We start from the raw sequence: 24,207 nt of genomic DNA on the forward strand, positions 1-24,207 counted from the left end.
AGTGGAGGCCGGCTGTGATCAATGTCAGCCATGACAGGAGGTTGAGGGTGTGGTGGAGTATGTGCCATGTATTTGCCCACTGGCATTTCTGCAGATTTGGGGCCTGATCCTTCCTTTAATGACCCACTCTCTTCCTGCTATGAACCATTCTTGCCTCACAAGCTGCCCAGGAAGGCTTGCTTTCAATGCTCCATTGGCCCTCATTTCTGGAACCTTTTTCTGCTCATTGGATGTGAGGTTTAGCACGTAAGTGGCATTGGTGGAATTTACCTTGTAGCTGAGTGTGTGTTGTTAGAAGTAGAGCCAGTTCTCACATCCCTGAAGGTTGGATGCTTTCATGGCTTTGTAGGCTTCATTTCTGGCTATATCTAAAAGTCATGTTGCCTGGAGAGTGTCAGCCCGTCCAAAAGAAAAAACAATGCAGGAAGGTACAATTTTGCACATGCTTGCTCTGCTGTCTTTTGCAAACATTCCATCTTCTTCAGTCCCAGGGGGTCTGAGAATAAATTTACGTGTGAATGTTAGTGCAGGTATCCTGGATGACAGGGTAAAATATTGGTACTGTAGATCAAAAGCACAATTAACATGTGCCTTGAAATTTGGACAACTGCAGGACTGTGGGGCTGAGGCTTAAATATCTCCATGGGTGGTAGTTTCAACACAGGACTGCTAGCTTTTTTCTTGTTTTCCGTTTTGTCAGAGTTGAGGGTAGGGCAGTGTTAAAAATTCAGGTAAGTGACTGGGAAAGTTCATTTTCGTCTTCTATTCTTCCGCCTGTTGCTTAACTTTCTTCTTCCATTTTGATCTATTCTATTCTCTTTTCAGTGACCCACGTTTTCACTGTTATTTTTAAGCATTGGGGTGTTGAAACTCCAGTGAAAATTTTTACTTTTCAGAATATTTTTTATCAGAAGTCTATTTTATTGGAATAGTCAGAGAATCCTAGGATGCCCTCCGGCAACCACATATCCTTTGCCCTCGACCTCTGGAAAACAAAACTACTCCTCTTCTGATGGGAAAGTGATAGAAACCTGAACATGACTTGATGCTTTGAGCTGTGAAATTTGGGGAGGTCACTTTGGCTCTATATACTTCATTTGTACCCAGGTATAAATATGGTGGGGGGTGTGTGGAGAGAATGAGATCAGTAGTTTTCTGAGCCTTGGGAACCCTGAAATTACGGGAGGAAAAGGTTGAGCTAGTGAGAATTTCCTGTCCTTCTTCAACTGGACAACTCTGTTATTACTAGTTTTCTGTAAGAGCATTCTGCATTAGAGTTTATTTGAAAGACAGTTTCTATTTTTCAATTGTGAAAACTACCAGCTTCAATGAACCTTAGGTTCCTTGCACCTCTAACATTACCTACATGTAACCAGACAGATAGGAGAGAAAGCCTCCTGTAGTAGTTAGGAACACTATTTCTGTCGGATGTTTCTGTGTTTGAATCACAACCATGCCATACTGTTGGTCTTTGGGTGTGTTATCCTCTCCAGGCCTTAGCTATTCTCTTCTTTAAAAATGGAGACAGTAGTTGTACCAATCTCATAGGAGTGTGGTGAGAACCAAATGAGATAATTAGCAGTGTCCAGCAAATTATAAATACTCAAAAAATGTTAGGCATTATTATTAGTCTGAAAGAACATTGGCATTATACGTGGTATGTTTATCTTCCTTTATTACTTCATTTATGTTTATTTCAAATGAGCCTTCTCCTAGAACCAACTCTAAAGGCATTAAAATAGAATATCTAACACTTTACTGTGCTTTTAACTTGACACTACAGGGAAAATTTATACGATTTTAAAACGTTCACTTAAGAGCAAACTAATCTCCAAAATACACTGCACCATACCATGGCTACGTAGAGTTTTGGCCAAAAAGTTTCAGTAAAAAGTTAAAATGAAAAAAAAAAAAAATTTTTTTTCAAGAGAAGAATCTTTTTTTTTTTTTTTGCTTGGAAAGAGTCACTCTGAGCTAACATCTGTTACCAATCTTCCTCGCTCTCTTTTTTTTTCCCTCCCCAGAGTCCCAGTACATAGTTGCATATTCTGGTTGTAAGTCCTTCTATTTCTTCCATGTGAGCCACTGCCACAGCATGGCGACTGACAGACAGGTGGCGTGGTTCTGCCCCTGGGAACCGAACCCCGGTGCTGAAGCGGAGTGTGCTGGACTTTAACTACTAGGCCATTAGGGCTGGCTGTGAAAAAAGAAATATTTTAATAAAACAAATTGTTTCTGTGGATTATGCTTTGATGAAAATCAGTTTTTTTACACATTTTAAGCACATATTTGTACAACTTTATTTTTCTTTGAATCTTTCAGTCTCAGTTTCCTGAACTGCAAAATAAAAGGACTGGACCAGATAATTTTTGCGACTCAGTATCGATGATTCTAAGTTTACTTTCAAGTGATGTGGCGCTCTAATCAATTCTTCTCACTTCTCTAGGCCTCTGTTTCCTCAGCTGCAAATGGAGAGAATGTTCCTACGTATCAGCTGCTTTAACTCTAGCATTAGAGGTTAACTTCTCTTTTTATGCTCCTCATCGACTTAGTTACTCTCTGGTTACACAATTATCCAAACTGTATCACAAAATAATTTCTAAACATATGTTTCTAGGTACATGGTTAAAAGCTTGTCAACCTATTTTAGGCAATTGCTGGATTCTGGAGACACAACGTGAAAAGATACATTTTCTGTCTTCAGGAACTCAGACAACAGATGTATAATAATGATGATGATGATAATGATAATAAATGCAAAGATAATTGCTTTAATGGGAATAAGCATAGCATTCACTGGAAACAATGGACAAAGAGTACCTAAATTGGCCTGGTGGTGGGGTGTTTGTGAAGGCCAGGGGAACAAAATAGGAGAGAGGCTGGAGGAATACTGTTTGCAAAGCACAGAGCTCTAGATATGAGAGCAGGACTAGACCAGGAATTACAAGTTCTTCAGTATTGTTGGAGTGTGAAAGGCAAACAGAATGAGGTGGGATTGTTAAACAGGGGCCGGCCATTAGCTTTGTATGCCATTTAATTGAATAACATCTGGCCACATATTGAGATTATTCAAACATAATCGAAATGCCAAGTTTTAAGTTAAAATAGAAAAGTAGTTTTAATGTAAACTTCTGAAACGCTCACAAAAATACATAAGTTCAGGATCAATAGTTTTGTTTTGGCCTTAGAAAAAACTAATTCAGGGAAACTAATTAAGAGTGCTTGGAAAAGAACGCCAATCCATTTTACTTTCAAATGTTCCCAGAGGAGTTTTTTCATCAGATGACCACTAATCAAAGTTAGACATGAATTTCTAAAGTAAATGTAAGATAATACTTACTTCCTGTTTTTAAAAAGAAATCGCTTATGGATTTTCATATTTTGTGAACTTGAAGATTTAATGTGATCTTAGTTATCTGATTTTTTCTCCATGATTTTTCTTTTCGAGAGCCTTACTACATTAAAAAAAAATCTACGCAATTGATGACCTGGCATCCGATCTGCTCCTATACCTCTGAGTGAATTTAAAATTATTCTTTTCTCGAATGATGTAGGAAGATGAAGACAAACAAAACAAATATACTTAATGAAAACAAAAATAGTGTCAATTATTCTAACTCTGGTTCAAGTTTTGTAGGAAGAGCACAGGACTCAGAAGTCGTGAATTCAAGGTTCTCTTATTTATTAACCATTTCAATAATGGTATTATAAACGTGTTACTTCATTAGCTTTCCTAAAATTAAAGTTATGCACCCATATGGTTTAAAACATCAAATTGTTCTAGAAGACTTGTATAGCAACCAGAAGGACCATATGCTTTCCCCTCATTTCCCATTTCCTACAGGCAACCATTTCTGATACTTGGAGCTTGATTCTATTTTTACCTCCATATCTCCAAATCATATGCTTAAATTGCTATTTCTTGATTTTAGAAAAGTTTCAGTGATTATCTATGTATTGATGTTCCCCTAAAGCAGAGGAGGTTTTGCTTTTTTACCACTGCTGCCTGAAAGCCCCACTACACACATGTTCACTTCCCAATCCCCCAAATTCCTAACCTAGTTATATTTATAATTTAGCTTAGATCAGTATTCATGGTTTACATAATTACAACTATGTAAATGCTAGTTACAGCTCAGCCATGTAGCATACTCTGACTACTTCGACTTTTCTGCATAATGTTCTGTTATTCTTGGAGTCATTATCTTTTTCTTTTTTGGACCATAGCTTTCTATGAACCAATCACAAATTTAACCCCAGAGTCTCTTCCAACTGTCTTAATCTCCTCTGAATATGTTCATACTCTTCAAGAATTATAGCCAGTTAATCTAGCAGAAATCTTGATCCTGACACTTCTGACCTGTTCCAATTTTTGTTCTCCTTTTGCCATCATCCTGAGGAGCACCTTTGCCTCTATCATGTGCTGGATCTCCTGTTTTTCTGTTTTTTTCTTCATCTTGGTTTACTCCCTTGTTTTGGTGGCACACAATCTTCAGTATATTGTTAAGATAGAATATAAGGAAAATAGTCTTTTTTGAGACCTCTCATGGCTAAGAATGAATTTGTCCTCATGTTTGATTGATAGTTTGGCTGGGTATAACTTTCCACGTTGGAAACTACCTTCCATCAGGCACTGCTCCATTGCCTCCAGCTCCTGGTATTTCATCCATTTGTCAGGACTCCTATGTTTTCTCTGTACCTGCACCCAAGAAGCTTAACACTGGTGGAGAAAATCAGGACAAGGAGACTGATCCCATTATAAATTTATGACTGCCAACATCAACTGGACTTTCAACAGTACCAATTCATTCTTTTACAGATGCAAAAGGCTATTTTAAAACCTCTAAATACACATACACACACTTCCCCCACACTCTCAACAGATAACTTTGACTTGTACTCTTTTGGGAAAATAAAAGCCATCAGATGGGATTCCCTTGTGTTCTAGAAATGAGACCTACAAACTAACCTACATTTACACCCATGTGTTCATCTTCTGATGAGCTGTTTCTCCTCCGCTTGTGTCTTGGAATCTAGTCTGTTTACACTTTCAAAGCCCTATAATATCAACCTCTCCTCTCTTTTTCCTTATATATTCTAGTTCTGTCAACTGGATCATTTCCAGTGGTTTTTCCAATGCTTAAACCTCACCCATTAAATCAATCATCCAACTTACCAGTCAACCAACCCAATAAACAACAAACAGCCTTTCCTCTACTCACGTTATCCTTCAACTATTGCTCTCTCCTCCCCTCTCAGCCAGAGTTTTCCCAAATTGTTGTCTTCACTCCTCATTTCATTAGCTATATTCACTCTTCCATCACTCCATTCTGGCTTTCTTGCTACGGTCCCAGTGACCTCCATCTAAAATTTTGACCTCCCGTATTGTATAAAGATGATCACATTCTCCTTTTTGAAATACTTTTTTTCCTTAGCTTACATGACAAACTTTTTGGTTTTTTTTCTTCTTCTCTTACTACTCCTTCTATCTCCTTTTCCATTATGCTGTCATCTATTTGATCGCTAAATGATAGAATTTGTGAAATGCTCTTTATTTTCTTTTCTTCTAATTCTCTTCTCTTTCCTAGACATTCCTATCCATGCATCTGGCTGGAATTACCACCTATAAACAAATAAATAACACATTTCTATCTCCAACCAAGAACTCTTTTCTGAACTCTAGACCTATATATCCAATTGCTTACTTGACATATTTTCTTGGGGGTCTTAATGGCACCTCAAACTCAATATGCCCAATTCAAATTCATCTTCCCTCCAATGTAGTCCGTCCTCTTCTAGTGTTTCCTATTTCAGTTAATGGTACCTATCTCTCTTCAGTTATGTTAGCCAGAACCCTAGAGTCATTCCTGACATTTCCCTCTCCATCACCTGATATCCAATCCATCACAAATCTAGTTGGTGATATTTACTGTCGAAGTGTTTCTCAAATCCTCTCACATCTTCACCACTCTAGGTAAGCTACCAGCATTTATTATCTAAACTTCCTAGATAGTCTCTTAATTGGTCTAACTACTTCTATCCTTGACTCTCAATCTATTTGCCATACTGTAGCCACATTCATCTTTTTTTTGTTTGTTGGTGAGGAAGATTGGCCCTGAGCTAATACCTGTTGCCAATCCTTCTCTCGCTCTTTTTTTTTGCTTGAGGAAGATTGGCTAACATCTGTGCCAATCTTCCTCTATTTTGTATGTGGGTCCCTGCCATAGCATAGCTTTGATGAATAGTGTAGGTCCTTGCCCAGGATCTGAGCCCGTGAACCTGGGCTGCCACAGTGGAGCATGCCAAACTTAACCACTATGCCACTGGGCCAGCCCCACACTCATCTTTTTAAAATGCAAATCTAAGTATATCATTCTTTACTTAAAGCCTCTACATGGTTTCCTTCTGTTCTGAGGATAAAGACAAAAACTCCTTAGCTTGGCTGGTGGGGCTTACATGCTCTACTCCTTACCTACCTCTCCTGCCTGGGCTAGCACCATCTAACTCCTTGTTTTCTTATACCAGCTATGCTGGTCTTCTTTTAGTTTCTCCAGTGGAGGAATGCATGCTGCCTCCTCCAACCACAGGATCTTTGCTTATGCCAATCCTACTGAGAGCCAATATAGTTTAGTGGGTAAGCATAGAGCCCCTGAAGTCTGATTTTCGAGGGAGACTTCCTGGGTTCAAATCCTGATTCTACAACTTACTTAGTTGTGCGTGCTTGGTAAGTTATCTTACCTCCTGTGCCTCAGTATCCTCAACTAGAAAACAAGGCTAATTGTAATATCTACCTTTAGGGATGTTATTATGACCAAAGTTCATTTGCAGGGAAGGCTCTTCCCTCCCCTTTCTTTCCCAGTTAATTTCTTCTCAAACTTCTGTTCTCCGCTCCAGAGTCACTTTCTCTGAGAAGCCTCTGCTGACCTCTGTGGCTGAATCCAATTACTCTAAGTTTTCTCACATCTTGAGTCTCTTATTCATAATGCTTAATGCAGGTGCAATTTTATATTTTTGTCTGAGTGATTTATTTATTTATTTTTGGTCACCATTCTATCTTTCTCATTAGAATGTCAGCTCCAGGAGCCTAGGGGTGGTATTTGGTTTTGGTAACTAGTTTTTGGGCTTAACACAGTGCCCAGCACATAATGGGCTCCCCCAAAATATTTGCTGACAGAAAAAGACGGTAAACATCCCTGATGGAAGGCTCCTTGATAACCTATTTTGGTGCTAAATTAGTGCTTTGCACAGTAATTAATACGTTCAGAGAAGGAACACATGGTAGTGATGGAAGCAATTAAGCTGTTCCTCTGCTTCCGGGTCTCCAGGAGGCGACTCTGAGCAAGAGTCAACAAAGCAGGGTTTTGTGGTGTTGTGTGTCAGATACACAGACCTGGGTTCGATTCTTGGCTCCATTATCTGCTGCTGGGTGACCTTAGTCATGTCACTTGACTTCCCACAGTCCCAGTTTCCCCATCTGTTACCCAACAATACCCAGCACAGTCAGTTCTTGTTACCTAGGCAACTGAACCTATAAGAATTTTTATTAACCTTAAGCATGGTACAGAATTATCCAGGGTCCGCGCCAATGATAGGCTTGCCCCTTGCGAGCCAGTAAGACTCCCTCTGTGGCAGAGTGACAAACTGCTATCTCACCCCCCACCCCCGCAAAGAAAAAGTAAAAAAAATCTTTCTGCTTTTGGTTACAAAACAAAAGAGGGTATGAATCAGTGTGAACCGGGAAAATAGAGTTCCAAGGCATTCCTAGTGCAAGCCAGTTTCTTCTTCCCTGGTGCCTGAAGTCCAAGTTTGAGAGTGGCAGTGGGTGGGCTGGCCCCGGGCAGGTAGGATCACAGGTTCATTTGCTGGTCATCTATGAGAGACTAACCTTGAGAACAGAGAAGAGCCCTCAGTCCCTGACAAGCCAGCCCTCTCTCAGCTGCCCACTGGATCCAGCTAACCAACACTGCAACCTCAGAGCCTCTGTCCGCCCCTCCTTTTCTTTTTTTAAAGTCAGCTGAATCTATTCCTTGAGAATCACACACAAAATGACTCCGTTCTCACCTCATTTAAGAAAAAAAAAATCCCTTCCCTCACAATAAAAAGAGTAAGCCGCTTGGCTGGGATGAGGGGAACAGTCTGGTTTGAACCTTTAGTGGAGGAATGAAGTGCTTGTAAGCAATGACCGCAGTGATGCCTGAGAGAGGTGGATACTGTTTCTTCCGCAAGCCTTCTCTTTTCTCCTCCGTCCCGTTTCCAACTTTTGGGACCGACTGGGGCTGAGTTTTAGGGGGTAGCGTGTGTATGGAAATAGAAGGGGATTGTGCGTGCACTTCTTGCGCGTTCGGGAGGGTGCTGTGCTTGAACATGGCGAGCGTGTTTGAAGAACTCTGAGAAGATGCGTGCGGGACAAGGTTTACCCGTGTAAGTGCAAAGGAGCGGCAGTGTGTACGTGGTGAGTGTGCGCGCGCGAGTGTGCCAGCGCCAGGGGCCGCCCGCCCGCCGAGGCTCCCGTGGGCCGGCCGGGCCAATGAGCGCGCGGCGGCCGGGCGACGGGCGGGGAGGAGGCGCCGGAGCCCTGCGGATGGAGGCGCGGGAGGCGCGGCGCGCTCAGTCCGCGCTGGCGCTGCTGCCGGGGGGCGGCGCAGCCACTGGCCCGGGACCGGGGCCGGGAGCCGGGGCGGCCGGCGGCGGGGGCGGCGCCCGGGGCTGGGATGCGCCGGGGTCTCCGTGGCGGCGGCGTTGGCGGCGGCGTCGGCGGCTGCGTGGGGACGAGCTAGCGCCGCGGCCCGGGGAGCCAGTCGAGCCCGGCGGGCGAGCGGAGGCGGCGGCGCAGGCAGAGCGGCCGGAGCCCGAGCGCCGCGCGCCCACCATGGCCGCCCAGGGCGAGCCCGGCTACCTGGCGGCGCAGTCGGACCCGGGCTCCAACAGCGAGCGCAGCACCGACTCGCCCGTGCCCGGCTCCGAGGACGACCTGGTGGCCGGGGCGCCCCTGCACAGCCCCGAGTGGAGCGAGGAGCGCTTCCGCGTGGACAGGAAGAAACTCGAGGCCATGTTACAAGGTAGGCATCCCCCCGCGTTTTCGGATCCCCGCCCGAGCCCCCCGCTCCTCCCTGCCCCAGCGCCCGCCACTCCGGGCCACAGCCGACGTAGTTCCCCGGTCCCCTCCCCCGCGGGGCCGGAGGACACCCAGGGAGTGGAGCCCTCGCGGGGCTCCCCACCCTTCCACGCCTCCCAGGTCTACAGGCACCGGGAGCCCCGTGCTGACTTGACCCGCTTCAGGGAAGCCGAAGGCCGAGTTTGTACGGGCGCGCCCAAGTTGCGTTCTGGACTTCGGAGATGTCAACTTTTGTCCGGACACCTGGGCTGTGCCATCCGGAGCCACTGGGACCGCACAAAGTATGCGTGACTCTCTTCCCACTGCCTGGCAGCCCTGAGTTCTAGCTCTGTCCCTCTCTGCTCGTGTCAGTATCCACTTCCTCCAGCTGAGGGGCCTTGTCTCGCTATTGGGAAACGCTCTGCAGATGTCATGGCTTAAGACAGGAGTTCCCGCCCCCCCACCCTCCACGCGGGCGTTAAGAGGGGCCAGGACGGGGGTGAGCAGCCAAAGCGTGGGGATTGTGTCAGGGCAGTGCTGCTGGGTTGGAGGACAGTGTGTGTTCATCTCCTAACAGGCTTATAAAACACATCTTGAGTTACGCTCAGTTCATAAAAATCTTCCTGTACTATGGATGTCTGACTTTGTCTTTCACAACTTGGGACTTTTTTTTTTTTAACCCTCTCGTTTCTCTGGGACTTTCCAAGGCATAACGGCTTTAACCAGATCCGAGTGGAAACAAATTCTGATTGTTAATGAGATGATTGGAGTTCTCAGAATGTTAAAATGTCCAAGGTCATTCTGACCTTCCTTAAAAATGCTAATTACTAGCCTACCTTGAACCACCAATGTGGCTCACTTCCTTCATCCAAAGAAATAAGGTAGTTTGAATGACTGTCATTCTTAAAATACTGTAGAGGACCGGGCATTGATTTCACTAAGGGCACCGTGGTGGATTCATTCAGTAGCTAGTGTCCTTATATCAAGGGAGGATTGGAGCTTTCGAACTTTCTTTTGTGGCTTTAAGCATAACTTACTTTGACTTTATCAGTCGATGCATCACAGTGTGGGAGCTGTTTAGGCCTCTGTGGAACTGCAGTGGCTTTTTAGAACAATTAAACAGGTTATTTTAAGAGAGAACAACATGTTTTCCAAAACAATAACTTGCTGGAAACAAATAGCAGGAGTGTTTGGCAGGCGTTTTTGGATGAGCCTCAAACTCATCTCCCTTGTTGCTTATTTTTATTGATAAACATCCCCAGTGCTTGTCATGTTTCTGTCCCTCTGCCTTTTTTCCCCCTTATATTACTTAACTTTCTGGAGAGTCACTTCGTTGATAAACTGTTCAAGTGAGAATATGCAAAGTGGATTTGGGAATTACAGCCCCAGTTGCATTTCAGGAACCCATTTTGGTTGTTTCATTTGTTCTATGGTTCTTTTTGCCTGATTTCTGATTATTAAACAAAATATTAAATTTACTCACAAAAATATTGTCGTGAGATTGTTTGGATTGAACTGATAGAGCACAGACCCGTCCTTTCAACAGATTTCCAGTTTGTTTTCTACGTGGGTTTGGAGTGATGCGAAAGATGGATATTCTAGCACTGCTTCTCCCTTACCTGTTAGACCTGTGCACATCCAGTGACGTTAGCTTCTAGGAAGCCCTCATGCATAACCTGAGCTTTAGAGGTGGATTTCTTTTTTGAATTAATTCATTTTCATTTAGAATAAAATGAAATATGAGTGGGGCCTTTTTTAAATTTGAAGGCTCTCCCCTTTAGAGGTGTGATATTCTGACATGAGGTGGTTTCAAATTGCTTAGCAGTGGTAAAGTTTCTTTCACAGAAAGCCTTGACAGAGTTAACATTTCTTCAACAACCTGTATATCATGAAATATTCACATCCAACCCCAAAGAATTCTTTAGTGATTGAACATAGTGGTTAGATTAACTTTCCAAAATCACCAGTAAGTGAATTATGCCTTCTAAGAAAGTGAAGTTGGAACACGTTTGACAGTAGCACCCAGAGCACAGTGTACCAAGGCGTTTTGTGATGCGTATTTCCTGGTGTCGCATTATGTAGAACCACCGTGTCTGAAGGAGGAAGACTAATTTTCTGAACCAAACATAATCATGTGCCTCATTGCTTTATACCAGGTGGTTATAGCAAATGTGGGCACTGGAATCACTCAGACCCAGGTTCAAATCCCTGTGGGACCTTGGGACGCTAGAGTTTTGTGAGAAATTAAAAGCGAGAATGCCTAATAAGCTAAAACTTGCCACACTGGTAAATTATAAGAGCTTAATATATATATCAGTTGCTTTTATTATTATTAATAATAAATATTACAGCATGGGTTCAAAAGATTTCCTGTGCCTATCACCATTTCTGACATATAGTATATACTTAAATATTTCAGGAACAAAAGAATTTTGCAGTTTCGTAATTACAGAAGGAAAATAGATAGAGACCAAGGTAGGAAGTTTGGTAAATCAACAAATATTCTATTATTGTCAGATATTCTTGGGTGGAAATTTTTTCATTTGAAAAGTGCCAAGTAAGTAAAGTCTGTATTTGCCTGGTTGGGTTTCTGATTATTGTGAATTTGGATTTGCCATTTTTCTTTTTATAATCGCCTTAAAATATGTGCAGGTTTCCAATTTAAATCAGGATAAATAAAATTATCTGCCTTTAAGTCTGCGTGGTGCAGATTGGTGTTTATAATGCTTGGAATTTCTTTCCAGAGAGACTGTCCTGGGGGCAAGTTAATCTTTAATGGGTTGTATTTTTGTTAGTAGAGAAATTCTTTTACGCAATGGACCAAAAATTCAGTGAGGTTGAAATATGGGCAGTAGGGTAGTGGTCAAAGAAATGAAATACCATTCTTGGATGATCATTAAATACCCAAAGAATTGATACGCATGAAAACCACCAGGCCAAAAATGTAGGGGGAAATCACTAGTTTTTATTTTTGTCTAATAACTGCTTTAGAACAGTCACGTAGCATTTGACGGTTTTGTTCAAATCTAAATGAAGATTATTGATTTTATAGGTCAGCGGTTTTTTAAATGGGAATTTATTTTAAAGTTTAGGTTTTTGATGAGTATGGTCAGCATTGGAATGGATGCCATGGACAGCATTGTTTAATGATAAAGAAAAATAGTTTTTAATTTATTTAATACTGATCTTCAAAATTTAGATTTCGTGCTTCATGTGAGATAATAGTGTTGATTCATTTAAGTCAATGAAATATGATTTACGGTATGTAAAGAGGGAGGAGAGTGGTATAGAGGAAAGTCACGGAGAAAGAGGGAAATAAATGGGTCAAAAGAGTTAGAAATACAGTCTTGGTGTTTGCCAGAGTTGTGAGAGGCAAATGTGGAATTTGTATATTTATACTTTCTTTTTTGGTTGTTTTACGTCTTACTGTTAGACTTTTCTTTTTATGTTGAAAAACATGTATGTGTGTCATACAATTAAAAATTCATACATAAAATTTAGAAGCATGGGCATTTTCAAAGTTCTGAATCCCTTGTGTTTCATCATAGAAAGGAGGAAATATTTCATGGGGAGAAATGGCCTATTGTCAGGAACCGAGTTTGACATCTGGTGGGCTTTTAGGATATTGCTGTTAAAGATTTAAAAACCATGTTGCGTTTTTACAATGATAGGCACAATGGGGGTCATTTGCTGCTGCTTGCTTGAGTAGCAGAACTAACCACGAAACTAGGTTATCACACATCATTGATTAAAATAAGAGCAGCAATTATGTTATTTCTTTAATTCAGCAAACTTTAGTAAAGATTGTCTTAGATGTTTTTGTGGGAGCAGGGAGAAATAGGAAGCAAAAATATATGAAAATGGGAGAGTAATGGAAGTGAAGATAAATGAGAGCTAAGCTTAATATGGTTTTCTAGTTAATGCTTGGTTAAGGCTAATAAACAACGAGAACCAGTCAAATAACTTTATGAAGCTTAGTGGTTAAAGGCACAGGGCTCTGGGCAGACCTGGATGTGTTAGCTTTTAATAGGGAGCTTGGGAAAGTGTGTCACCTGCAGCCCCATTTCTAAAAGGGGGTGTTAATAATAGTGCCTGCAACCTTAGGTGGTTGTGACGATTAAGAGAAAAAAGATGTATGTGAAACATCACAGTGCTGGCCACATAGGAAGTGCTGAATAAATTAATAACCATATTCGTCGTAAACCATAGTTCATAAAATGCACATTCTTATATTGAAAATGAAAATCAAGTATATTGGAAAATGAATTAGATGCTCTTACAATAAATGAATATTCACAGCTATCTAAAGATTATTATTGGCCCACCTGGTAGCTCACAGTGTGCGGAGTATATCAGCCCCTTGTAAAGGTGAGTGAGTACAGACCGAGTAAAACTACATTAGACAGGAGTGTGGAATTCTAGATTTTGCTCAGGATGAGAGGGGTTTATATCCTCTTAATTATAATTGTTCTTGCCTTGAATGTGTTTCATTCTTTGAACGGTCCTGAGCCAGTCACTTCTGATATTTTTCCTAAAGACTGGCAGCAAAATCCCCCTTCTAGTTTTATGTTGCCCTGAACTTGTCATTTATGGGCATCTAGAAAGAGACGTTTTCAAAGCAAATGCTGTGCCTGGGCGAATGTTCTGTTTGCTTACTTGTGAAATAGGGACAATGGCAGTGCAGTCTTCTGGGGATGTTGCGAGCGCTGAATGGGACGATGCGTGTAAAACACTTCGCCCAGCGCCAGGCACGTGGTGCTGAGTAACCGTTCGTGCCGCGGCAGTGCTGTGCCATGTGATTCCAAAACACTAGGAAGCAAGTGCTTGCCAGTTTTTTTTAAAAACTGCATGTGAATCTTTCTTTTAGGGGAAGGGGGTGATTTACTTTTTAGTGAAAGTCTTCCTCCAGTCAGAAAGTTTGTTAGGACGGTTGTAGTTGAGTCAGAGAGCATAACTGAACGTTAAGATTGCTTTACAAACTCAATGAAAAAATCCCTCAGAGGTTGGATAGCTTGACAGCTTTAAAGAGCTCAGGAACTGCCATCAGACTGGCATGGATTAGAGTCCTGACTTTGCCTCTCGTAGAGTCCTGTGAGGAGGAAATGAGATGGACATTACAGGCTGTGCTTGGGGGCATGGAATAAGCCCTCTCAGAAAGTGTACACACGCTCGGTAAATCTTATCTCTGTGAAGACTTGTGGGGTTTTGGTTAAGTTGATCATTGATAAGTTAAAACACAGAAAGGAATGTCATATCAATGATTTTAACAGGCAGGAATGTATTTGGCTGCGACTAATAGAAATCCCAACATAAAGTGGCTTAAACAAGCTGGGGGTATATTTTTCTCACCCAACAAAAAATCTGGGGCTAAGAGGTCCAGGCCCCAGTAGCTGCTGAGGGGGCCTTAAGGAGCCCAGCGACTTCCCTCCTTGCCTCTGCCATCCTTAGGCTCCGGCTTTTGGCCTCATTGTCCTAGTCTGGCTGTGGCTGTGCCTTGAGGTACATCAGTGGTCTGTGCAGGGAAAAGGGAGGAGAACAAAAATTGTTTTCCAGTCAAGATTTTGCCTTTTTATGTGACAAGGAATTCTCTGTGCTGGAACTTCCGTTTGTATTTCTTTGGCTGTTCTTTGCTACAAGAGATTCTGGGAACGTAACTGCTTTTCCAGCCTCTCTAGTAGAAGTGGCAAGGAAGAAGTGGGTCTGAATGGACACTGAGAGATCCAGCCCGTAACTTCCCCACAATGGGTGGAGCCGAGGGCGCTGTGACAGAAATTCCAAGCTGTAATTGAGGCAAAAGCCTACCTGTATTGGAGATTTGGGCATGCATTGATAATCCCTAGAAATCTAGATTATTTGGTAATGTTATTTGTAGATGGAATTTCTTTCTTGGCATAATCCAGGAATAAACCTAAATTCCAATGAGGAGATACCTTTGATCTTGTGAAACTGTTCTCATCTTGTTACTTCTTACTCCTTTTACAAGCAGGACCTAGGGCCACTGAGTACTCTATCTTTTTTTTCCTCCACTGTTTTCACCATGTCAAGTGACCTTTTTTTTTTTTTTTTGCGAGGAAGAGAGGCCCTGAGCTAACATCTGCCGCCCGTCTTCCTCTATTTTATGTGGGATGCCACCACAGTGTGGCTTGATGAGCCGTGCTAGGTCTGCACCTAGGATCCGAACCTGTGACCCCCAGGCCACTGAAGTGGAGTGCACGAACTTAACCACTCTGGCACGGGCCGGCCCCGTCAAGTGCTTTTTTTAATTGAAAATTACACAACGGAATACAAATGTCCATTTTACCTTATATTACTCCAAGATATCCTTTCTCTGTCTTCCTTCCTGCCCACCACCCATCTCAAATTGCTTTTAGAATCGGCAGGTTCAATGTAGTTCATTCCTCTGCCCTTTTGGCTTTTCGTAGATTGGTCATTGCAGTATAATCTGGCCAAGAAAGCCAGAATCTGTTCAGAAGATGAGGTCATTTTGGAGGCAGTTTGATAGTAAGATTATCATCAGATTTTTGCCATGTTTTGCTGTTTGAGATTGTACAGAATGATGAGCTAATAAAATATACCAGTTGTCTCATCCTTGGTTTATTCTGTTTATTTCAAAATTTAGTTCTTAAAAAATACATGGGATAATAGTGACCATACAGATTCCTTTTTAAAAAATGCTTAAGGGGCTGGCCCAGTGGCACAGTGGTTAAGTGTGCATATTCCGCTTCTCGGCGGCCCGGGGTTCGCCAGTTCAGATCCTGGGTGAGGACATGGCACCGCTTGGCACGCCATGCTGTGGTAGGCGTCCCACATATAAAGTAGAGGAAGATGGGCACAATGTTAGCTCAGGGCCAGCCCTCCTCAGCAAAAAGAGGAGGACTGGCAGTAGTTAGCTCAGGGCTAATCTTCCTCAAAAAAAAAAAATAAATAAAAATAAAAAATGCTTAATAAACTAGCCGGGATGAGGCACAATTTTAGTGCTAATTTATAACGGTTTTTGCAGTGTGGGGGGATGAGCTTGGCAAGAAACCGTTGTTATGCTGCAAAAGCCACCACAGTTGATTTTTAATCTGTGTGGTGCTAGCCTTTATGGCATTATCCAAAATGCACACACCAATAATAGAAGCATTTTGTGGATGCTATACATTTATAAATCCATTTCCTACCTACTAAGCTACTAATAACTGTAGGTGATGAAAACATTTATGTTTGTAACAGGTATTAAATCCTGTTACCATTTATGATGTTGGCATATAAAACGGATAATGCTCACTTTCTAGCTATAAAGTCATTTCTCTGTTACAGTGAATAAGATAAACCATGTGTTAGTCTGCATATTGAGTTGATCTGGAGCTTAACTACATCTCTTGTATAGGAAGAAGCTTAAATGATTGGATTTGAAAATTAGCCATTGCTGTTTTCTTTCCTAATTATGAAAGTAATACAAACTTATTATAGAATATTTGAAAGTAAAAACTGGTGTAAAAAAAAGAAAAACCGAAAGTCATCTCTAAGTCCAGAATCCAGCAATAACCACTGATAATATTTTGGGTTTTTTTGCTGATCCTTAAAAATTTTGCCCATACGTAATTTATTTTTGCAACGGATATTGAGTTCCTACCATATGTTAGATACTGTGTAAGGCTTTGGGGATGCTTACCCTTGTGTGACTTGGGTCCCCTAAATTCTGAACTAGGATCACACTTCACTTCTTTTTCACTTAATGTTGTATCATGGATATTTTTCAGGTCATTAAAGATTCTTAAAGAACACGTTTTTAAATGGCTATAAAATATTCCCTCGACATATCATACTTTGCTTGCACTTTATGACATTTCATAATGTTTTTAGGTGGCCAGGTAGTGGGAAGAACCTAATGTTTCTACTCAAACTGCCCAAGATTCAGGTCCTGCCTCTATCAATTGGTTGTGTGGCCTGGGGTAAGGAATAAGTTCTCTGAACCTCCGTCTTCTCATCTCTAAAATGGAGATAAAAGTATCTTCTAGGTTGTGAGGGTTAGAAATACCGTATGTAAAGCACCCAACAGTGCCGGAATCCAGTGCACACAGTCAAGAAATGGCGGATGAGGAATATTACTACTACTGCCCCAAACACTTTTGCCTAAAAACGCTTCATACATCCTTGACTTTTCTCATAGGAAAAATTCTTACTAGTGAAATTTTTGAGGCAAAAAGCATAGACATTTTAAGGCTTTTGATAAAGTTTGCAGAATTATTTTCTAGAAAGACTCACAGGTTAAGCAGAAGAGACAACAGATCCGCAGGATATCTGCTGCTTGTGCCTATGATCCTACAACCTGGCTTGTTTGAGCTGGTGGTTGTGAGAAATTAGGAAGTAATTGAGTTAGCAATCCAGAGTTAGAGTTCTGTTTGTTTCTTTCACTGAAAAGTTTGAATGATGTTTATCTTACCTGATTTTCATGTCTGTGACTCAATAGTTCTTAAAATTTGTGTGCGTAAAAATCACCTGAAGAGATTGTGCAAAAAAGCAAACTCTGGGCCTCTCTCAGAGATTCTGATTCTGTAGGTTCGAGAGTCGTAGTGGTGGTAGGAATCTGCATTTTGAAAAGAATCTCATGTGAGTCTAATGTAGGTGGTCCCAGGACCACACTTTGAGAAACATCATGAGGTAGTTAGAGGATGATGATCAAAGTTAAGACGATTCAGATCCTTTTGTTTCTTTGATTCCTTTTACCCTTGAAGCTAGTGCTTTCTCCATGTTCTTGAACCATCTTGAAGCATTCTAGTCTAGGAGCATAATTTATAACTGGCATGATGTTGTTTATAGTGGCTTGTTGTAAGGGACTTGAAGGAAGAACACAAACCTATATATTCCTGTGGAGGGGATATAGTATCTTATTGTGCAGTAGGCTCAGAATGCATTTAATTTCCTTACAGACTCCTGTTAACTTACATGTAATAGACACCTATTTAATATATTATGAAATAACTTAAAATCACACATTTTTTACTATAGAAATTTAAAAAGCTATGTGAAGGGAAATTTTAAAAAGAAAAATAATCATCAGTGATGTCCCCATCCTAACAGCTATTTTTATTTTTCTACCTTGAAATATCGTCCTTGACCATTTGGACAGAGTTTATGTAGCTGCTATTGTAGCATTAACTACTGTTTTATCCTCAGCATTTTAACCTAATATAGTAAAATGTGGTATAGACCACCTTATTGTGAACATGATTGTGTAACTTTATTCTCCTTTGGAACTTTATTCTAAGGAAAAAAAATTGAGAAATATGGTTACTGAAGAATGGTGGTGATTTTAAAAGCAGCAGCTGACTTTAAGCACTTACTGTGTGTGAGACATTGTTCTTGATGTTTTATGCCTGTTCAGTCTTGTCAGCCTCTCATGCAACAACCTGTGAGATAGAGATGCTGTTGAGATTTGCATTTTACAGACAAAAAGTCTGTAAGCCCTTGTTTCTTTTTGGAATTCCGAGTGGATCTAGATTGTAGTTTTCCTCTGTGGTTTGTTGTGGAGTCTACACTCTTGTGTAGTGTGGTGACAGGTCAGATCTGAGCCCAGGAGGATGAAGTGTGCTCCAGAATAGGTTACAGTGCTCCCCCGGGTCCCTGCTGAAATGCAGAGGAGTGTGGTGGTAGGCACAGAGCTGGGTCAGAATTCCCAGGGAGAATGCTCCAAAGCTCTGCCTTTTACTAGCTCAGGTTAAGTTTTCTCAGTTTCCTTCTTTGTCAAATGGAGCTAATAATGCCTCTTTTCTCAGGTTATTGTGAAGATTATATGGTAATGTTTGTAAAGTTGACTCACAGTTGATCCCTTGTAAATAGTCTGTATGTTTCAAATTCATCTCCTGTTCCTCTCCAACATCTAGCCTAGTGCTATGAAAGTAGCCATGCTATGTTTAGAGAATAAATGACCCATGATGGGTCTGGATTAGAACCTCTGTCCCATTTTGGCCTGGTGGACCTGGCATTGACCTCATGGAATGGAACTTTGAAGCTAGGACATGTGGTTGACCTAGAAACACCAAACAGTTCTGCCTTACATAAGCAAGGCAGAGTAATTCTCCACATGCAAAGTGGTCTGTCTTCACCCTCAGTCTAGGGGCTGTGTAAAATGTTGTACTCTTAGCAATGGGACATTAGTGTGGAGCTTTGAATGAGGATATGCAAAAGTTAATTCAAGTGAGGCTACTGTTGAATAATTTATATCTGTGTCTGATCTGGATTAGTTTTATACATTGAAATTTATCAAGGTTAGTATAATTTTTCAATTTATTTAGTTGCAGAAGCTGAATTATCTTGTTCTTACAATAATACATCTCCAGGTACTTGTTTAAATATGATCTTAAAGCATCTCAGATACTAATCCTTTCTTAAAAGGAGTGGTCTTTTATGTTAGTTTTCTCATTGTACCAGGATACTCATTGAGGTATTTTGCGTTAGAGGGAAGTAAGCCACTCCCAGCAGAATGGGTGACCAGGAGTCAGGTGACTTGAGTTCATGACCCAGTCTTGCCACTGACACTGTTGCCTTGGACAAGTCATTTAACCTCTCAGAGTTTTTGATTAGATGCCCCTAAAATCCCTTCCAGGTCCAATATTCTGAGTCTTTTGTACAGTCTACAAATACAAGCCCAGTATACAAGCCCAGTAGTACTTGGTGTGTGGTGTTGGAAGCTGACTTAGCTCTACATACATGAGTAGTTTTGGTAGGAATTTGTCTTGATTTGTACCACACACATGAAGATACATAGCAAATGGGGAAAGTAGTGGAATGAGGACCGTTGGAGAGTCTTGGCTCTGGAGGAGCAAGCACTCATGAGAGAGCTAACTCATAAGCTCTGCTTTCTGACATCTTGGCAGTCAGGTTTGCAGTGCCCTGTCTTCTGTGGGCTAGATGTTAGCTAATTTCAGGTTTTCTACTGTAACTGAGCGGCGATAACAGTGCCTAAACCCTAGTTGAGACTTGTTGGTGTTGATACTGTGTTAGATGAATAAAGGAGATTGTGTGCTTCCCTGAGTGGCATCTTTCGGTCACATTTTCCTTCTCCTCTCCCAATTTGTCCAGTTATCAAGCCTCATGTGCCACGATTTATACCCATCATTTAAACCACTAGAGAAACATAGCAGGGAAATGTAATAATGTTCATTAGATTAAAATCTCAATTAAAAAGACATCTGTATGTCCAAATTTTAAGTATTTTCAGAATTGTTTTAGTTTCTTGTTGATTACTGAGAACTAACACAATATTTCTCTTATCTTGTATAGACGATCAATGAAGCTTGTATTATCTATGTTTTGAGTTGGTCCCTTTATTATATTCTGAGCTTTTGAAGTGCTGTTCCAAAGCAGAGTCAATATTTTGGTAAGATTTTATCTTTTAAATTGCTTGATTATAATGATTTAATTTAAAGAGCCAGAAAAATATAAGTTTAGCTTAAGTGTTGGAAAAGAAATCATATAAAAATATGTTTATTTTAAGCCAGGGGGAATGTTTTTCTTAAATTAAAATATTTTTTATATGGGAAAAGGAAACCCAAGATTAGCATAGATCTGTAGAGTTTTTATTTTTTTACTGGGATCTATATTTTAGTAAAACATTTCTGGCAGTCATATTGTTACCTAAACAGAAATGTTGCCTTCAACTATATATTTACTATCAGTGAATGGACATCTGGGATGCATTATCTATGGAAAGTTATATTTGACCAAGTCAAAACAACTAGGCTTGAGCAACAAAATATGATAAAAATGGATTTGAATTTGAAGGATGTTCTGCATAAGTGATTAGCTTTCAAGCTTATGAAAATTGTCTCATAAATCATTTGGGAATAGTGAGGCCATCTGAAAAACCCAATGGGAAATCATTGTATGTGTTTAAAAAAATCGTGAGGTCATGTTATGGGACTGCACAAGTGAATGAGGCCTTTTAGCTTTATGAGGAATACAGTCTAGTAGAAGAGCGGAAACTTACCTCTACTTATTCACAGAACAGAAAAGATCATCCCATAGAGTAAGGCCCTACTCCATGTGCATCTTAGCCTGGGTCACCTACCTCTGTCCCACAAGATAAGGGCTTGTGACAGCTAGTTTATTGGGGAAGTACTTTCAAGGGGAGGAGGTGAGGGAAGAAGGAAAGTTAAACAGGGAGGAAGAAGGCAAAGCTGATATAATGAGCTGGTTACCTTTGAGGGCATTATTGACCTAGTTACCTCTGAGGGCAACTGCTGTTTCTGGTGAGTCCCAGAGATTACATCCCTAAATCATCTGTCTAAAGGACTAAAAGAAGCATTTGTCTGTCAGCTTCTGTCTCTCTTTGAAGAGGATTGAGGGTTGCCCCATGGCGATTGTCTACCTTGCCCTTCTGGGTTACATATGTGTGACTTATTGGCCCCTGTGGGCATCCAGCAAGCTCTCAGAGCAGGCAGTGAGAAGTGCATCTTGTGTAAGCTTGAGATGAAGCACTGTCAGCACAAAGTGGGTTGACACCTGCACAGAGCTGTTTACTGTGGTCTGACTGGAATCATAGATGAAGTATAGTGGAGATGAGATGGTGTATAAGATAGTGTGTACAGTACATTATCTTTATATACTTTAAATGCAAAAAAAATTCAGAAAAGGAGATAGAGAAGTGGATGTTTAAAATATTTCATATGCTTTGTTCTAAATCAAAGAAAAGCCGTTGCTGTAGATTCTTGGTGAGTGTTCTTGTGTGTGTTTCTGTTGAGTATGCAGTAATATAAGATTATGGAAATAAACCTGTCTGTGGTCAGCAAGATGGTGGAATAGGAAACCCCAGACCTCTTTCCCCAACAGAAATACCAACTTAACAACAATCTTCAGTCCAAAAAGCTGTTATGAGAATGCCCAGGCAAACTCAAAACCAAGAACAGCTGCACTGAAATGGGTAAGGAAAATGGTTTCACTTAATCTACATCAGCCTCTCCCACAAGCCAGCAAAGCTAGCAGTTGGAAGGAAAAGCCCAATGTTCTCCTTCTCCCTTGAAAGGGAAAGAGAATAGTGGAACATAGGTCCAATATTCCAGCTTTTTGGGGGGCTATTTGAAGGATTGATTTCTATTTCACCTAACTTGGAGCACTAATGGGTAACTGGCATACTTTGGCTGCCTTGGGGCAACTGAGCTCAAAATAGCTCAGCAGCCTGTGGCAGTGCCAGAGAACCTACAGTACTGCAGACAGACACCAGAGGTAGTCAGAGACTAAAGCCTCATGAGAAAGAAACCAGCAGTTCCCTTTAATTGAAAAATTACGTAGACTAACCCAGAGAAGTCACATCCTCATAAAAGATTTGAGGGGCCCCCAGAATCTCTACCCAGACTGATTGGTCAAAGTCTTCCACTGTGCAAAGCCAGTCTGTAAAGCCTGGGAGAAATGGGTCTTTTTTTAAATGCAAAAATCACAACAAAAATCAAGGCACATGAAAAAGCAGAGAAACATGACCCAATCAAAGGAACAAAATAATTTTCAGAAATTGACCCTAAAGAAATGGAGATCTACGAATTACCTGACAAAGAATTCAAAATAATTGTCTTGAAGAACTTCAGTGTGCTTCAGGAGAACGCAGATAAACAAGTAAATGAAATAAGGGAAACAAAGCTTGAGCAAAATGAGAATATCAACAAAGAGATATAAACTAGAAAAAAGAATAAAACAGAAATCCTGGAGCTGAAGAATATAATAACTGAATTGAAAAACTCACTAGAGGGGCTCAATATCAGACTTGATCAACCAGAAGAAAGAATCAGTGAACTTGAAGACATTCATTTGAAATTATCAAATCAGAGAAATGAAAAGAAGAAAATTAAGCGTAAAAAGCTTAAGGGACTTATGGGATGCTATTAAACAGACCAATATACCCAATATAGGAGTCCCAGTAGAGAAGAGAGAGATAAGCAGAGAGATTGTTTGAAGAAATAATGGTAGGAAACATCACAAATCTAAGGAAGGAAATGGACATCCAAATTCAAGAAGCTTAAAAGACTCCAACTAGGATGAACCCAAAGACGTCCACACTGAGACACATTATAATAATCAACTTGTCAAAAGTCAAAGACAGAGAAAATCTTGAAAGCAGCAAGAAAAAAAATGACTCATTATTTAAAAGGGAGTTCTCATAAGATTATCAGCAGATTTCTCAGCAGAAACATTATAGGCCAGAAGGGAGTGGAAGGATATATTCAAAGTACTGAAAGAAAAAGAGAAACTGTAACCAAGAGTACTATATTCAGCAAAACTGTCCTTCAGAAATGAAGGAGAAATAAAGACCTTCCCGGATAAATAAAAGCCAAGGGAGTTCCTCACCACTAAATATGCCTCACAAGAATTGCTAAAGGGAGTCCTTCAAGTTGAAACAAAAGGACAGTGTACAGCAACACAAAAGCATATGAAAAGATAAAGCTCTCTGCTAAAGAAAATACCTGTAGAAGAAATGAGAAAAGAATCAGAACATGTCACTATAAAAAAAAAATCAATGAAACACAAACGAAGGCAGCAAGAGAGGAAATGAGGGACAAAATACCTACAGGACAAGCAGAAAACAGTTAGCAAAATGGCAGTAGTAAGTCTTTCCCTATCAGTAATTACTTTAAATGTAAACAATTTAAACTCCCCAATCAAGAGACACAGAGTGGCTGAATGGATTAAAAAATCATGATCCAACTGTATGCTATCTACAAGAGACTCACTTTAGATATAAGGATATATACAAGCTGAAAGTGAAAGGATGGAAAAAGATTCTGTGCAAATGGTAACCAAAAGAGAGCAGGGATGACCATACTCACATCAGACAAAATAAACTTTAAGTCAGAAACTATCACAGGAGACAAAGAAGGTCGTTGTATAATGATAAAAGGCTCACTTTGCCAGGAAGATAGAACAATTATAAATATATGCATCTAACAGCAGAATACCCAATTATATGAAGCAAATATTGACAGAATTAATGGGAGGAATAGACAGTAATACAATAACATTAGGAGGTTTCAACACCCCACTTTCAATAAGGGATAAATCAACCAGACAGAAGGTAACAAGGAAAGAGAGGACTTGAACAACATGATAGACCCATTGGACCTAAAAGACGTATACAGAAC

The 24,207-nt window shown here is 40.7% G+C and overlaps 1 protein-coding gene across 5 annotated transcripts in view; it reads left to right on the forward strand.

Moving 5' to 3' along the window:
* Positions 1 to 8,614: 8,614 nt before the first annotated feature.
* The window catches only part of BICC1 (BicC family RNA binding protein 1), a 266,280-nt gene continuing 250,687 nt past the window's right edge, over positions 8,615 to 24,207 (forward strand). For 4 of the 5 annotated variants that reach the window (XM_070262741.1, XM_023643462.2, XM_070262742.1 and 1 more), the window contains exon 1: positions 8,615 to 9,059. In XM_070262741.1, coding sequence (XP_070118842.1) covers positions 8,870 to 9,059 — 190 coding nt within the window. In that variant the 5' untranslated portion in view covers positions 8,615 to 8,869. Of the gene's footprint in view, positions 9,060 to 9,257; positions 9,397 to 24,207 lie in introns of those variants that run through there. The other variant, XM_070262753.1, reaches the window with a different exon arrangement.

This window comes from Equus caballus, chromosome 1, assembly GCF_041296265.1.
Source record: "Equus caballus isolate H_3958 breed thoroughbred chromosome 1, TB-T2T, whole genome shotgun sequence".
In the NCBI taxonomy this organism is placed as follows: domain Eukaryota; kingdom Metazoa; phylum Chordata; class Mammalia; order Perissodactyla; family Equidae; genus Equus; species Equus caballus.